This window comes from Macaca fascicularis, chromosome 11, assembly GCF_037993035.2.
Source record: "Macaca fascicularis isolate 582-1 chromosome 11, T2T-MFA8v1.1".
NCBI lineage: Eukaryota > Metazoa > Chordata > Mammalia > Primates > Cercopithecidae > Macaca > Macaca fascicularis.
Genome location: NC_088385.1, coordinates 126,700,847 through 126,718,421, shown reverse-complemented (window position 1 = coordinate 126,718,421; position 17,575 = coordinate 126,700,847). Strand labels below are relative to the sequence as shown.

Sequence of the window (17,575 nt, the reverse complement as noted above, 5' to 3'; positions counted from 1 at the left end):
TGAGGGCCAGGAAATTCTGAGATTATCATTGCCTCTGGGCCTGCTGGGATGGAGGAGTTTGGGGGCTGCCATAGGCCTTTTGGAATCTCCAGTGGTGATGTTCATTGCTTTGAGTAGCTCTCTGTCCCTAAGTCTGCAGAGGACCCAGGCTACCAGGGAAGAGATTATTTGGGCCACAGTAAGTGTTGTTAAGCTATAATCCAGGGTTTGAATAAAATCAAGCACCGTCTCATCAGGATGCCTGCTCTCTCCTGCTTTTTTAGAAACGGATGCGTTTTAGGAAAAAGAACCACAAAACCAGCGTCTTTATAGCCTGTCCTGTTTTCTGTTAACTTCCATTATAAAAATTGGAGCGAGATTTACAGCACAAAACTATTTTCAATATACTCAATGGAATTTCTTTTCTGGGTTTTACCAACACTCTGTACTTCTGGGATCTTCTTCTTCTTTTCCCCCAGTGTTGTAGAAATAACTCCCGTGATTGTGGCTATTCATGTACTTGTTGGGGTCTCTCACCCTGATGGGACACTTATTAAGTAAGGGATGATACGATTTCTCTTTGTGTATACCACACTGCATGCAAGGAGTAATTTCTCATAGCAACGATTAAGATCTTGAAAACAAAAAATAAAGACACATTGGACCTTAGTTGTCATGGCACTGAGTCGAATTGCCTTAGATGTCAACTCGGATGGCTCATGCCATCCAAAATATCCTCACCTTAATGTACCAAAATATCCTCAGTTGGAACTCTGGGAAGGCCAACCCTGCAGCCTGGACTTCCTGTAACGGTAAGGATCTTGGGACTTGTTGGCTGGCAGAGGTTTCTGTGCAAATTCATTTTAACTGTGCTTGCATCCTTTTGGAATAGATGACAATTGGTAATTCTGAATTGAGATGATTTCGAAAGCTGTACTTCTGGTGCCATGCCTGAAATTAGTTTGAAATAGGAACAGCGGGGGAACAAATTGTATTGTGTGCAGTATCAAGCATTTCCCTGGCCCTTCTCCCCACTAGCAAGCCAAATTACAGCAGCAGATGGACCTGCAGAAAAATCACATTTTCCGTCTGACTCAAGGACTGCAAGAAGCTCTAGATCGGGCTGATCTGCTGAAGACAGAAAGAAGTGACCTGGAGTATCAGCTGGAAAACATTCAGGTGAGGACTGGCAGAGGGAATCTGCTTAAAAATGGTCTGCACGGCTGGGCTCAGTGGCTCATGCCTGTAATCCCAGCACTTTGGGAGGCTGAGGTGGGCAGATCACCTGAGGTCAGGAGTTCGAGACCAGCCTGGCCAACATGGTGAAACCGCGTCTCTACTAAAAATACAAAAATTAGCTGGGCGTGGTGGCGGGTACTTATAGTCCCACCTACTTGGGAGACTGAGGAAGGAGAATGGCTTGAACCCAGGAGGTGGAGGTTGCAGTGGGCTGAGATCACACCACTGCACTCCAGCCTGGGCAACAGAGCAAGACTGTCTCAAGAAAATAAATAAACAAACAAACAAACAAATAAATAAAATGGTCTGCAGAGGCAAAGCACAATGGTAGAGTCATCTGGTAAAACTGTCGGTATCTTTTTGCTGCATATTGTGTGTATTTTCCCCAAGATTTTATTTTCAAAGATTTCAAACATTCAGAGAAGTTGGAAGATTTCTATAGTGACCATGACCTACAATGAACCTGTTGCTATTTTTACTTTTTCACGTATTTATCTATAAATACATCTTTTTTTCTCCTTTGCAGTAAAATTGGGACTAAATAAATACCGACTCAGTACTGTTTGTGTTGAATTTTCATATGTTAGCATCCTAACAGCTTCACTGTTTAGTTTCTTAAAGTACCAACTTTAAAAGTAGACTTCTGTCTGGGTTTGAGGTTAGTGTGTTTTCTTGAATTTTAGGTTCTCTATTCTCATGAAAAGGTGAAAATGGAAGGCACTATTTCTCAACAAACCAAACTCATCGATTTTCTGCAAGCCAAAATGGACCAACCTGCTAAAAAGAAAAAGGTGAGTCAAAGTGTTTGAAAAGTGGGAGTTGTCAGTTTCACTCATCATTCATGGCTCAGTGCACACCACTGCGATATATCATCATAGAAACATAGAAGAAAACAAAGTACACTTCTTTTTTATTTTTGGTTTTATTTTGGGTTGAAAAATAGATTTTGAGATAATTATAATAGGTCTTATCGAAAGATATCATTAATCAAATGTAACAAACTACTTTTTGTTTCTGGCCATTCAAATCGTAGTATCTTTCGCTGTTAAAGAAGTCATCCCTTTCCGGCCCACACACATAGCAGCTGGAGCAGAGGGGTGTGTGCAGAGAGAAAGATTTACACCTAAGTCATGCGTACATGACTCCAGAGGGGGTTAGCAAGTCACGAGTATGCAGCTTCAGCAGTTCAGGTCTATCATACCACACTCCAGAAAGGACTTTAACAGTGATCTAGTCCAGTCCTTTTGACTGGCTCACAAAGAGACAAGAACTCAGGGAGTTGGAGTGACCTGCCTGAAGTGTCTGACTGGACACTTCTCCGCTCTGCCAAGTACTGAACATCCCTTTTAGATCGTAAGAGACGAATTACAAACTAGGGGCAGGGTTATACGTAGTGCACATGAGAAGATTGTTTTTCATAAGCCCAATCTATACATGCTTTTCCCACTAAAGCCTTCATACTAGGTTTGGCCAGGTGTTCCCAGTTCCAAGAAAAGTTTCAAAGGAGCTTGCAGTTTCCTTCCAATTGCAGAAGCCTACCATAGTGGCAGTGGCAGTGGTTTTACAGGAGAGGCCTTGATGACTTAGAATACTTAGGAGGGAGGAGTGGAGGGCTGAAGTTGACAGTTACCTCAGTATTTCCAATGCTGTCTTCACTGTAAGGGGATGAGCGCAACATTCAAAGGCCGCCTCCCACTAGACGTTGGCTGCATGGGAAGGATTTTCTTGCATGCTGCGTGACTGTAAATGGTTGTTATGCTTATGATATTTAATCTTTTTTATTTTAGCAGTGAACTGTTATCTGGTTATGTCACTTGATTTAGTTAGGGTGTTTCCATTTGTTATTTTTTTTTTTAGTTAACTTTTTTTTAAGTTGCATTATTCTGTTTTCCTTTTTTTCCATGTATAGTAAATATTTTCATTTGCCTTTTTTTTTTTTTGAGTAAGACCCTTGTTTTGACCTCATTTTAGCATTCTTTTTAAAATTTTGCTTCCTTTTACAAAACACTCATCTCTGTGTCTTGTAACTGAGCATCATGAGACATATTTCAAGGCAAGAGTGACCTCTGAACCATCTCTCCTGACTCCATACTCCATACTCTCCTGATTCCATTTTTTGAATGGGAAAGACTCAGGACATGACTCTCCTGTCTTGGCAATGCTAAAGGAAGAGGTGGTGGCCATTCAAGCATCTTTAATCCTCTTGGTGAAAACTTCCGCACCCCTATTTTTTTCAGCCGACTGGAACGGGCTGTGGCTCAGCCTACCCTTCCCCCAATTCACATGCCATTTTTACTAAATACACTTACAGTGAGTATGCTCCTGGCTTTTGTGGTTTGCTCCTCCCGAGTCAGATTTCGTTTAGCTAGTTTCAAGTGCCAGTTTCCAGGAGTTAGGAGATATCTCTGTTTCCATTGCTAGGGTTTATTTAGTCGACGGAAAGAGGACCCTGCTTTGCCCACACAGGTTCCTCTGCAGTACAATGAGCTGAAGCTGGCCCTGGAGAAGGAGAAAGCTCGCTGTGCAGAGCTAGAGGAAGCCCTTCAGAAGACCCGCATCGAGCTCCGGTCCGCCCGGGAGGAAGGTAGGGGCTCACTCTCTCCAAAGTGCTCAAGGCTGTGGAAAAGGCAGAGGATTGATCTCAGTGAGATCAGCCAAGACTAACTAGTTCAGTGTCTGTTTATGGCCCATATGCTTTCAAACCAGACATCCCATGTCTGAAAAATGTATAGCCCCTGTGTGTTGCCAAGTTGATGTGACGCATATTCTTTTGGTCTTGGGTCCTTGAAAGACAGCCCAGGGACAGTCTGCTTGGTTTGGTTCTCTAGGCTACCCAGCTAACCAAAAGGCATTGTCCTGGTCTCTCTGCAGCTGCCCACCGCAAAGCGACGGACCACCCACACCCATCCACGCCAGCCACCGCGAGGCAGCAGATCGCCATGTCCGCCATCGTGCGGTCACCAGAGCACCAGCCCAGTGCCATGAGCCTGCTGGCCCCGCCATCCAGCCGCAGAAAGGAGTCTTCAACTCCAGAGGGTACGTTCTCAAGGGGCCGTTGTTGTTGTATGGAAATTTCTTTTTAGTTGACTAAGACATGCAGGCATATGGTAAAAATTACAAGTAATACTAGGGGATAAAGATTAAAAAGTCAGTCTTGGCTGGGCGCAGTGGCTCACGTCTGTAATCCCAGCACTTTGGGAGGCCGAGGTGGGCGGATCACCTGAGGTTGGGAGTTCAAGACCAGCCTGACCAACATGGAGAAACCCCATCTCTACTAAAAATGCAAAATTAGCTGGGTAGTAATCCAGCTACTCAGGAGGCTGAGGCAGGAGAATCGCTTGAACCTGGGAGGCAGAGGTTGTGGTGAGCCGAGATCGTGCCATTGCACTCCAGCCTGGGCAACAAGAGTAAAACTCCGTCTCAAAAAAAAAAACGAAGTCAGTCTTCTGGCTCCCCATCCTCAGATCCCTTACCCAGACTCAACCATTGCTTTCAGCCATTGTATCCTTCCAGTGATGGTTCATGTATGTGACCACATGTCTGTATCATTCATGTATCTTACATTGTGTGATTATATTTAAAGAATATGAGGAAATAGGCTGGGCGTGGTGGCTCACGCCTGTAATCCCAGCACTTTAGGATGCTGAGGCAGGCGGATCACCTGAGGTCAGGAGTTTGAGACCAGCCTGGCCAACATGGTGAAACCTCGTTTGTAGTAAAAATACAAAAATTAGCTGGGTGTGGTAGCACACTCCTGAAGTCCCAGCTACTTGGGAGGCTAAGGCAGTAGAATCGTTTGAACCCAGGAGATGGAAGTTGCAGTGAGCCGAGATCACCCCACTGCACTGCAGCCTGGGTGATAAAGCGAGACTCCATCTCAAAAAAAAAAGAAAAAAAAAGATTATGAAAAAATAAGCACATCTCTCTCTCAGGTCTTTTTTCTTTTATAAATATCATAGTGGTGGCTCACGCCTGTAATCCCAGCACTTTGGGAGGCTGAGGTGGGCGGATCACCTGAGGTTGGGAGTTCAAGACCAGCCTGACCAACATGGAGAAACCCCATCTCTACTAAAATGCAAAATTAGCCGGGCGTGGTGGTGCATGCCTGTAATCCCAGTTACCTGGGAGTCTGAGGCAGGAGAACTGTTTGAACCTGGGAGGCGGAGGTTGCAGTGAGCCGAGATCAAGCCATTGCACTCCAGCCTGGGCAGCAAGAGTGAAACTCCATCTCAGAAACAAAAACAAGAAAAAATAAGCACATCTCTCAGGACTTTTTTCTTTTATAAGTATCATAGCCCACTACAGTATACACTGCAAGACACCTTCATTTCATTAAAGTGCTATCATAGAGGTTTCACGTTAGTACATAAGGACCAACCCCATTCTTTCAGAGAACCACACAGTATTCTGTAGTGTGAGCATGCAATTCACCTGTTAAACCAGGCTCCTGTTGGTGGCCATTTAGGTTGTTTCCAATCCTCTGTTACTGTAAACACCTTGCAGAGGACATCCTGTGCCTCTGTGAGTGTTGTGCTTGGAGAAATTCCTGGGAAATGAATCATTGGGTTAAAGGTCATGTACATTTTGAATATTGGTAGTTTGTGCCAATCTATATTTCTACCAGTGTGAGGAGTTCTCTTTCTGGTCTCAAATGTACTCTGTTTACCTAGAGATTAAAAGGACTTAAGAAAAGGCCAAGGAAGCTGGTTTGGAATGTCTTAAGAACACTAGGGTAGAGCTGTGGTTTAGCATCATGGCATTGCAATCAAGCCTGTTTTGGTTGTAAACCAGATGGTGTTTTCTTGTTGCTGTTGTTTTTCTTTAGCCAGAAGTTATTTTCTTCCTCCTGTGTATATATAACTCCTTGAATCACAGAGCTTTTTTTTTTTTTTTTTTTTTTTTTTTTTTTTTTTTGAGACAGAGTTTCGCTCTATCGCCCAGGCTTGGAGAGCAGTGGCATGTTCTCAGCACACTGCAACCTCTGCCTCCCAGGCTCAAGCGATTCTCATGCCTCAGCCTCCTGAGTAGCCGGGATTATAGGCATGAGCCACCATGCCCGGCTAATGTTTTTATGTTTTTAGTAGAGATAGGATTTCACCATGTTGGCCAGGCTGGTCTTGAACTCCTGACCTTAAGCGATCCAACTGCCTTGGCCTCCCAAAGTGCTGGGATTACAGGTTTCAGCCACTGTGCCCAGCCAAAGAGCTTTAATCTTAAAGTCATTAAAATGGTGGTGACAATATAGAGGAAAGCATTGCTTCTGGCTGTGGTGTCCACTGAAACTTCCCTGAATAGTGATAATATGATAATACTACAGTATATTGCTCCTTCACGTATATTGCACCAAACAGTTTCAAAGTACATTCCTGTTATTTATTCCTTGCACGTTTCCAAGAAAGGAAGGGGGGTGATGTTGTAAGGAGAGCCTACCATCGTATAGTCAGTCAGTCTCCTACCAGTAACATGTTCTTAAACAAAGCCTGATTCCTAATCACTGGATAATGGAGATTTTAAGTTGAGCCTTATAAATCTAGAAGCATCTGTTCATGTTAAAATAGTTTCACAATCTGTAATTCACCTGTTCTAATGGTTCTACCAGAGTTGGATTTAGAAATGTGGATCCTGACATTTTCTTTCCATAGTAGTCCCCTATTATCCAGGGCTTCACTTCCTGTGGTTTCAGTTATGTGGTTATCTGTGCTCTAAAAATATTAAATGAAAAATTCCAGAAATAAACAATTGTTAGGTTTTAAATTGAGTGCCGTTCCGAGTTGCATGAGGAAATTGCACACAGTCCTGCTCCATCCTGCCTGGGATGCGAATCATCCCTTTGTCCCGCATATCCACACTGTATTCGCTCCCTGTCCATTAGTCACTTAGTAGCTCTCTTGGTTATCAGATTGAAAAAGCAGTATATACAGGGTTCAGTACCATCCGTGGTTTCCAGCATCCACTGGGGGTCTTGGAATGTATCACCTGAGCATAAGCGGGGATTACTATATTGAAAGCTGCTTCTAATTAGTTAGGTCACTGTTGAGAGGGTGCCTATTACATGGAAAAAAATCAATCTTGTTAATTTTTTTTCCTCTTTGTGGAGAACAGGGTCTCGCTATGTTGCCCAGTCTGGTCTTGAACTCCTGGGCTCAAGCAGTCCTCCCGCCTCTGCCTTCCTAAGTGCTGGGATTACAGGCATGAGCCACTGCACCCAGCTAATCTTCTTAATTTTAACAGTCTGGAATACAAATGTAAGAATCTGTTCTTATATTTACATTTCATCCATCCATAAATTCTTATATTCATAAAAGTTGTATTTTGAACAAAAGGAATTTACTCGTGGAAAAACTTGAGATAAAAGAATTCTTCAGTTGTTTAATATATTTGATAATTGGAAATTCTATAATTCATAATAGGGATTTTTAAATTGGATTCTGAAAAGCTCTAGATATATGATTTCATCTGGAAAACAAAACTTTCACAACTAAAATATTTACAAACAATTTATTTAAAAGCTAATGTTTCTTTATGCCCACAGACATCTACACCATTATATAGTCAGTCAATCTCCTACCAGTAACATGTTCTTAAACAAAGCCTGATTCCTAATAACTGGATAATGGAGATTTTAAGTTGAGTCTTATAAATCTAGATGCATCTGTTAGTGTTAATAGTTTCAAAATCTGTAACCTGTTCTAATGGTTTTAACAGTTTTATTGAGATGTAATTTGCATACCATACAGTTCACTCATTAAAAATGTACAATTCAGTCTTTTCCAGTAAGTTTATAGGGTCGTGTAACCCTCATCACATTCCAACTTTTGAACAATTTTGGCACCCCTCACCCAAAAAATACTCCATACACATTATCGGTGCCCCCATTCTCCTTCCACTAATGTTCCTCTTGGCAACCACCAATCTACTTTCTGTCTCTGTCGATCTGCTCTCTTAGACATTTCATATAGATGAATCATGCTGCATGTGGCCTTTTGTGTCTGGCTTGTTTCATGGAATGGAATGTTTTCAAGGTTCACCCATGTTGTAGTATGTATCAGAACTTCATTCCTTTCATGGCTGAATAATATTCCATTGTGTAGATGGCACATTTGATTATCCATTAATCCATTTTCATTAGTCCATTTTCACACTGCTGATAAAGACATACCTGAGACTGTGTAATTTATACAGAAAAAGAGGTGTAATATACTCACAGTTCCATGTGGCTGGGGATGCCTCACAATCATGGTGGAAGGCAAAAGGCATGTCTCATATGGCAGCGGCAAAACAGAATAAGAACCAAGCGAGAGGGGTTTCCCCTTATAAAACCATCAGATCTCATAAGACTTATTCTTCACCACAAGAACGGTATGGGGGAAACTGCCTGCATGATTCTGTTATCTCCCACCAGGTCCCTCCCAACACATGAGAATTATGGCAGCTGCAATTCAAGATGAGATTTGGGTGGGGACACAGCCAAACCATATCACCATTGATGGACATTTGGGTTGTTTCCACTTTTTAGCTGTCATAAATTATGCTGCTGTGAACAATTTATGTACAGATTTTTGTGGGTACATATGTTATCAGTCCCCTTGGGTCTATAGCTAGGAGTGGAACTGCTGGTTCCTGGGGTAACTATGTTTAACCTTTTACGGAACTACCAGACTGACTTCCACCAGGAATGTGCGAGGGTTCCAGTTTCTCCACATCCTCAGCAACACTTACCTTCCTTTTTTTAGACTGTAGACATCCTAGTGGTTGTGACGTGGTGTCTGCTTGGGGTTTTGATTTGCATCTCTCTAATGACTAATAATGTTGAGCATCTTTTCATGTGCTTGTTGGCCATTTATCCTCTTTGGGGAGGTGTCTATTTAAATTCTTGGCCCATTTAAAAATTGGGTTGTCTTTTTATTATTGAGTTGTAAGAGTTCTTTATATATTCTAGATATGAGTCCCTTATCAGAGATTTGATTTGCAAGTATTTTTTCCCTTTCTGTGGGTTGTCTTTTCACTTTCCTGATGGGATCGTTTGCAGTACTCTAATGATTTTTTAAAACATTTTCCTCCAGAATTTAGTCGGCGTCTTAAGGAACGCATGCACCACAATATTCCTCACCGATTCAACGTAGGACTGAACATGCGAGCCACGAAGTGTGCTGTGTGTCTGGATACCGTGCACTTTGGACGCCAAGCATCCAAATGTCTCGGTAAGATCAGCAGTTGTGCATCTGTGCTGGGCACCTGTGTGTCTCCAGCTAAAAAAAGTCTATCAGGTGGAGGTGATTTTTTTCTAACTCATCATGTAGTGCATTCATTTTCGAGCTTCTTATTTCAGTGGGAGGATGCTATTTCCCCCTTTTGAAGCTGTGAATTTATATATGTCTGCAGCTCATGACTCCAACCTGCTGCTCAAAGTGCCTTAGGCTTTGCTAATTTCCAGCCCCTTTTTGTCAGGCTGGTCTCTCCCTACCTTTCTGCTGGCTCCAACTGAAACATGCAAGTATGTTCTTTACACACCTGTTTGTGGGCGGCCTGGATTGAAGCCTGGAAAACTGGATCAAGAGCACTTGGCACTTTTGTTTCCCCTTTCTGCAGGGGCCTGGCACCAGGGGAAGCTCAGGAGACTACCTGCAAGTCAGGGCCAGATTCTCTGGGCCTGGCTGGGGTGGAGAAGCCCAGGGGTTGGCTGGCAGAGGAAGGGAAGGGTCCGGGGTCAGCTGAGCATGCCCTCACGTTGCTCACTGTTCTTCCCTAGAATGTCAGGTGATGTGTCACCCCAAGTGCTCCACGTGCTTGCCAGCCACCTGCGGCCTGCCTGCCGAATACGCCACACACTTCACTGAGGCCTTCTGCCGCGACAAAATGAACTCCCCAGGTCTCCAGACCAAGGAGCCCAGCAGCAGCTTGCACCTGGAAGGGTGGATGAAGGTGCCCAGGTACCGTGGCAGGGTGGCTTGGGCTGGAGCAGGTGCTGGCACAAGCCACTTCTGTCCCTGATGTTTTCTAGGGAAGTGTCTTTTCTAGGAATTCTGCCACCCCCTCATCCCATCCTCCAGCCTGATGATTCTTCTGAGTTCAGACATTTTTCTTTTCCATCTTGCTTTCCCCAGGAATAACAAACGAGGACAGCAAGGCTGGGACAGGAAGTACATTGTCCTGGAGGGATCAAAAGTCCTTATTTATGACAATGAAGCCAGAGAAGGTAAATTAATAATTCAGGGGGAAGGTCATTGCACGTGGCTAACCCAGGTCTCCCCAGTGCTGGCGCGAAGGCTTTGTTTTTTGGACTGCCTTGCAAGCCTTCTACGCTTTTCCATTTTTGAAACTTACAAACTAAATGACTTCTCTAAAGGTTATTGGTGCGATACTCACATCTATAGGTCTCCCCCCTGAAGAACCCGCAGGGCGCTGCCCTGAAGATTCCACCTGCTAATACACCTTCCGAGAACTTCTGCCTCAGTCAACTAACCCATAAATCCGCATCGTCATCAGAAATTTGACTGTGCTACTCATCTGACACACTTTATTTTTTTTTATCTTCCCTCTCTGCCTTCTCTGCACACCTCTGTCCCTTCCTTGTTCTCGTGCGCCTCTCTTTACACACGTATCCTGTCTTTCTCTCCCTTGCTGTCTCTCTCGCTGTCTCTTCTCCTCTCTTCTCCCCTTGTTCTTGTTCCTGTTCTTTTGTTTTTCTTTCTGCCCTTCCTCTTTGCACCAAGCTGGACAGAGGCCGGTGGAAGAATTTGAGCTGTGCCTTCCCGACGGGGATGTATCTATTCATGGTGCCGTTGGTGCTTCCGAACTCGCAAATACAGCCAAAGCAGGTGAGGAGGAGCCGGAGGAGCCCCGCCCTGGAGGTGGGCCGGGCTTGGCCAATCAGCAGGGACAGAAGGGGTGGTACAGGGAAGATTGGCTCTGCAAAGGAGGCCCATCTTCCTCCGCTCCCCGCCTTGGTGGTAACTGGGATTTGCATGGTTTGGTGGGAGCTTTGATCTCTCAGAGCCGTCCCTCCCAGTGGGAACGGGGGGAAATCCACACCCAATCCTGTGCTCTCTGTGAAATCTCCTAGATGTCCCATACATACTGAAGATGGAATCTCACCCGCACACCACCTGCTGGCCCGGGAGAACCCTCTACTTGCTAGCTCCCAGCTTCCCTGACAAACAGCGCTGGGTCACCGCCTTAGAATCAGTTGTCGCAGGTGGGAGAGTTTCTAGGGAAAAAGCAGAAGCTGATGCTGTGAGTATGAAAACGGGCCCTGGAGGTTGTCTTTGTAAAGGGTGCTGACTTGGTAACTGGTGTTAACGACGAGGATCCCATTGGCCATCTTGATTCCCCTCGGGCTCCCTCTCTGAGGGCTGATGGCTTTAGACTGTGTCATGGCCAGGAGTATGGTGGTGATGAAGGCACAAGTGCCAAGGTAGCTTGTGTGGCATCATGAGCCATTTAGAATGTGGGAATCAGGGATGCGGTGGCTCATGCCTGTGGTCCCAGTGACCCAGGAGGCCAAGGCGGGAGGATCACCTGAGTCCAGGAGTTTAAAACCAGACTGGGCAAGATAGCAAGATCCCATCTCTTATAAAAAGAAAGCAAGCAAGCCAGGTGTGGTGACATGCACCTGTAGTTCCAGCTAGTAGGGAGACTGAGGCTGGAGGATCGCCCAGGAGTTTGAGGCTGCAGTGAGCTATGATTGTGCCACTGTACTCCAGCCTGGGCAACAGAGTGAGACATGGACTGTGAAAACAAAACAAAGGAAAAAGAATGGGGGAATTGGCATCGGTAGCCTGCTCTGGTGGCATTGTAGACCTTGGTTGTGGCGATGCAACAGCAAATGTACTTATAAGGAAATCCTCTCTCCTGTTTACTCAAATGAGTTTGTCTGGTTTGAAGACTTGAGTTAGAAACACTTTGGCCACGAAGCAGCACAATAGGCTGCTGGCAGCTGCGTCCCCTCCAGGAAGGCTTTTCATAAGCATCTCAGTTGTTTTTGCAGTATTTGCTCTTCCGTAGGCAGGTTTGGAGTCCTACTTATCCTTAAGCTGTTAGAAACGTAGGTGTGCTGTGATTGGCATCACCCCACCTAGAATGTTCCAGGATACAAACAGTGCTCATTGCTCATGGGCGTTTGCTCCAGCGAAGACCAAACAGCTCTTTTCAGACTCTTCACTCCTAATAAACACTTTATGTGTTAGCAGTTGGAGGATTCTTAACCACGAGCCTCCTGAAAAGAACTTTACTCAGTGGTTAGACCTGTTTGGATGACTTGTTTGTCGTTACACACGTGAGCCTTTTACTGAAATCCTTGTTAATATGTGTACAATAGGCCCGAGTCTGTGTTTCTTACGAGCTTCTGCCTGCCTGGGTTCAGGTAAAGAGATGCAGAGGCGTGCTGGCTCGCTGCTAACACTGCGCCTTTGCACTTCTGCTGCAGCCTTATGGGGGAGGGAGTCTTTCATGTGTCTTATTAACCCTGCGCAGGTGAAATCTCCTTAGCTTCAGCTTATTTCTTATCACAGAATAGCTTTCCATGTCTACTATACTCCCTTATTTCTGCATCCCAGCCAAGTTATAACTCAGATGCTAATTAACAACTGCCCCAGAGATAACAATAGCACTCACATTTTGCATTTGGAGCTCAGATCAAAATATGGGGTGAGCTAAGAGCATATGTGTGTTTCTGAGCATTTCCAGGAATGACTTGGCCTTAACCTTCTCTTGATCTCTCTGGATGGCTTGGTCATAAACAGATCAGCCTCACGACGTCTTCTTTTTTTCTTTTCTTTCACCTATGAAAAGAAATTGCTTGGAAACTCCCTGCTGAAACTGGAAGGTGATGACCGTCTAGACATGAACTGCACACTGCCCTTCAGTGACCAGGTAATGCTTGTGTGGGCATGGCCAGCTGGTGTCTGGTTACAGTCACACCCCATCAAGAAAGAAAAGGCTGTGGAGGCCTTGTTGCTCTTAGTAGAGATTGTTCTGGTGACGTGACCATGCTTATGTTCTGCCTTCGGACTTCTGCCCTTGCAGGTGGTGTTGGTGGGCACTGAGGAAGGGCTCTACGCCCTGAATGTCTTGAAAAACTCCCTAACGCACGTCCCAGGAATTGGAGCAGTCTTCCAAATTTATATTATCAAGGACCTGGAGAAGCTACTCATGATAGCAGGTGTGAGACCAAGGACATGGTGCTTTTTCTTTACTTTCAAGGAAGCCAATATGTTGAAGCCAAGTTTCATGCTTGTAAAACACGAAATAGTAGACGGGAGCCATCGTAGCTCTTATCTCTGTGTCCCCATAGATGCCCAAGCTTCAGTTAATGGACCCCCTCTGTCCAGATTTAATTCCCTTCTAGTATCCAGTTTAGCACAGTCTGACATTCCCAAAGAACATCCCACTGTTAGGCCAAGTGAAGAGTGCTAAGCCTCAAAGACTCACTAAAGCCAAACCCATTGTCCCGATTGCAAGAAAACCACCGTGGGTCATGACCTTCTGAGAGTTTGCTTGCTCTGTTACTCTGTGATCTCTTTCGAGTCATCGTTTGCTAATATTTTGTCATAATTTTTTTCCTCTCTTCTTAACACACACACACACACACACACACACTTTCCTGAACCATTTGAGAGTTAGTTGCAGGTATGACACCAAGTTCTTCAGTATATCAACCTAATGATTGAAGGCATTCTGTCACATAACCAGGGCACAATTTATTTCTCTCTGTCTGTGTTGCTGACATTATTTTTAAAGGGGGAAAACAACAATATATCGATTCAGTGTTTAAAACATCAACAGTTAGGTCTTGTTTCAGGCATGGCTGGATCCAGGGACTGACATACTGTGGTCAAGAACTGGCCTTTCTTCATCTCAGCTCTTTTTCCTCCCTCTCTTCCTTATTTTATTCTTTAGAGAAGTTTTAGATTCACAGCAAAATTGAAAGGTACAGAGAGTTCCCATATACCCCTGTTCTCATACATGCATAGCCTCCTCCACTACCAACATCCCCCACCAGAGTGACACGTTTGTTACAGTCAGTGAACCTACATTGACACATTGACACTGACACATCGTTGTCACCCCAAGCCTATGGTTTACATTAGAGTTCTCTCTTGGTGGTATACATTCTGTTGGTTTTGAAAAATGTATAATGACATGTATCCACATGTAGAGTATCATATAGAATAGTTTCACATACTATAATTTTTGCATTTAGGAAATTTACCCTTACTATAATACACGTATCCACTATGCTGCCCATAGTTGGATTTTACTCATGGCTCCTATAATGTCCCAGAATTTGTATTGCATTTAATCATGCCTCTCTAGTCTCCTTTAATCTAGAACAGTTCCTCAGCCTTTTGTCTCTCCTGACATCCACATATTTGGATAGTCTAAGCCTGTTTTTTCATAGAATGCCCCCTCATTCCTCCCTCACACATTCTTTCTTTACTTTGCTGGGGAGCATGTTTGAAAGTACAGTTCACATTCTCCAATTTTATGTCTGCAGAATTCCACCCTCCTCAGAATCTTGACTAAAAGGCCAAATGTTTTTGTCTTAGATTTAAATCATGGACCTGGGCCAGGCACGGTGGCTCATGCCTGTAATCCCAGGACTTTGGGAGGCTGAGGCAGGTGGATCACAAGGTCAGGAGTTCGAGACCAGCCTGACCAACGTGGTGAAACCCCGTCTCTACTAAAAATACACAAAAAAAAAATTAGCCAGGTGTGGTGGCACGCGCCTGTAATCCTAGCTACTCAGGAGGCTGAGGCAGGAGAATCGCTTGAACCCGGGAGGCACAGGTTGTAGTGAGCTGAGATCGCACCATTACACTCCAGCCTGGGCAACAGAGCAAGACTCCGTCTCAAAAATAAAAATAAATAAATAAATCATGGACCTAAAATATGTTTATAGGGATTTGTGGAAAACTCAGATCATCTGTGTGGCCTCTTGTGACTATTACTTGTGCCTAGAACTAGAACCACCATCCCATATCTTTACTTAACAGCTTCACGCTGACGAGAGGTTGTTCCTTTTCCCGTTCAGGAGAAGAGCGGGCACTGTGTCTTGTGGACGTGAAGAAAGTGAAGCAGTCCCTGGCGCAGTCCCACCTGCCCGCCCAGCCCGACATCTCACCCAACATTTTTGAAGCTGTCAAGGGCTGCCACTTGTTTGGGGCTGGCAAGGTAAGCTCCCCTCAGAGTCTCAGCTGGAGGAATGTTCTGGAAATTGGCACTACCTCTCTTCCCACAGAGCTCATTGATTTGACCTGCAAGATAGTGTCAACTTAACAAACAGAGGGGCTCTCTAAAAGAAAAGAGATTGATTTGGGAACAGGGCTTTGCAATGGGAATACACGTGCCATTGTAAACTACGTGGGTATCTAGGGAGATAAAGGAAGACAGAGGTTTGTAAGTGAGGATTCCATAATCTTTTTGAAATAATTATCCTTGGCTTCAAAGATTAATAACAAGACTGATGCTTGTCTGAGGTTGGACAGGTAGTCACTAGACAGATGTCCTTGCAGAAGTATTTTTTGTGTAAGATTGCAGTGACCTGGCGGGGCGCAGTGGCTCATGCTTGTAATCCTAGCACTTTGGGAGGCTAAGGCGGGCAGATCACTTGAGGTCAGGAGTTCAAGACCATCCTGGCCAACATGGTGAAACCCACTGTCTACTAAAAATACAAAAATTAGCCGGGCATGGTGGCACGTGCCTGTAATCCCAGCTACTCGGGAGGCTAAGGGAGGAGAATGGCTTGAACCCAGGAGGTGGAGGTTGCAGTGAGCCGAGAGCGCACAACTGCACTCCAGCCTGGCGGCAGAGGAAAAAAAAAAAAAAGATTGCAATGGCCTTTGTGGTTTTTGTCGAGTCCCTTTTTTTATCAGGTATACAAGTGTGAGAACCCTCTCTTCATGGCCTCCTCCTGCTCTAATGTCAGGGTTTTCTTAACATTGGTGACTCCATTTTGATTTTGACAACGTTCACAATTGTACATCCTCAAACTAGGTTAAATTTCTTTTGCCTTCTTTAGGCACGTGAAATAATTTATGTAGCCATGAAATTTGTACAAGTTTTGAATCTAAAATGAATGAGAGCAAAATGGGAATAAAATTAACAAAACTAGAAGGATGATCCATAATTTAAAAATAAGTGTGTGTGTATGTGCGTGTGTGTGTCTGCTGTGTCTGTGAGTGAGAGAGAGATGAACCTTAAAAAAAACTAACATGGATCTCCATGTCTGAACTCAATGAAAGTATGTTTCATTGCTAGAAATTTAAAAATTCAAAATTTATGACATTTACATAACAATCAGTTCATGAGAACTCAAGTTAATTCATTTGTAGCTTCTGGCATATTGAAAAGTGGCACATAAAATACCTTTGTTTGCTTCTTTAATCAAAAAGTCAAAAAATAACAGATGCTGGTGAGGTTGTGGAGAAAAAGGAACACTTATACACTGTTGGTGGCAGTGTAAATTAGTTCAACCACTGTGGAAGACAGTGTGGTGATTCCTCAAAAACCTAAAAACAGAAATACCTTTCAACCCATCAATCCCATCACTGGGTATATACCCAAAGGAATATAAATCATTCTGTTATAAAGTCACATGCATGCGTATGTTGATTGCAGCCCACTCATAATAGCAAAGACAGGGAATCAACCTAAATGCCCATCAGTGATAGACTGGATAAAGAAAACGTGGCACATATATACCATGGAATACTATGCAGCCATAAAAAAGAATGAGATCCTGTCCTTTGCAGGAACATGGATGGAGCTGTAGGCCATTATCCTTAGCAAACTAACACAGGAACAGAAGATCAAATACCGCATGTTTTCACTTATAAGTGGGAGATGAATGATGAGAACACACGGACATATAGAAGGTCACAATACATACTGGGGCCCCTCAGAGGGTGGAGGGTGGGAGGAGGGAGGGGATTGGGAAAAATAGCTAATGGATACTAGGCTTAATACGTGGGTGATGAAATAACCTTTACAACAAACCCCCATACCATGAGTTTATTGATACAACAAACCTACACATGGGTACCTGAACTAAGTAGAAAATAATAAAAAAGAGTATTTGCGGTACATGTATAACTTTAATGAAGTCTGAATCAGGTGTTTATAGACCCCCTGAGGCTACTGGCATTCTGCTGTTGAAAAGCATTGCGTTTTGCCCCTCAGAAGACAGCACACTGCACATTTGTTCATTCAGTTGCTGGATCAACATTTTTTTTTTTTTTTTTTGACACAGAGTCTTGCTCTGTTACCCAGGCTGGAGCACAGTGGTGCGATCTCAGCTCACTGTAGCCTCCACCTCCTGGCTTTAAGCGATTCTCCCCCCTCAGCCTCCCAAGTAGCT

The 17,575-nt window shown here is 44.1% G+C and overlaps 1 protein-coding gene across 40 annotated transcripts in view; it reads left to right on the top strand.

The window, feature by feature from the left end:
• CIT (citron rho-interacting serine/threonine kinase) overlaps positions 1–17,575 on the top strand; it is a 195,767-nt gene that overhangs the window by 158,140 nt on the left and 20,052 nt on the right. For 14 of the 40 annotated variants that reach the window (XM_074008011.1, XM_074008009.1, XM_045366068.3 and 11 more), the window contains 13 exons: positions 1,018–1,158; positions 1,902–2,009; positions 3,640–3,802; positions 4,090–4,254; positions 9,282–9,419; positions 9,968–10,148; positions 10,323–10,414; positions 10,932–11,036; positions 11,282–11,451; positions 12,536–12,580; positions 13,009–13,089; positions 13,243–13,378; positions 15,251–15,390. In XM_074008011.1, coding sequence (XP_073864112.1) covers positions 1,018–1,158; positions 1,902–2,009; positions 3,640–3,802; positions 4,090–4,254; positions 9,282–9,419; positions 9,968–10,148; positions 10,323–10,414; positions 10,932–11,036; positions 11,282–11,451; positions 12,536–12,580; positions 13,009–13,089; positions 13,243–13,378; positions 15,251–15,390 — 1,665 coding nt within the window. Of the gene's footprint in view, positions 1–1,017; positions 1,159–1,901; positions 2,010–3,639; positions 3,803–4,089; positions 4,255–9,281; positions 9,420–9,967; positions 10,149–10,322; positions 10,415–10,592; positions 11,037–11,281; positions 11,452–12,535; positions 12,581–13,008; positions 13,090–13,242; positions 13,379–15,250; positions 15,391–17,575 lie in introns of those variants that run through there. The other 26 variants (XM_065524873.2, XM_074008010.1, XM_074008008.1 and 23 more) reach the window with 5 other exon arrangements.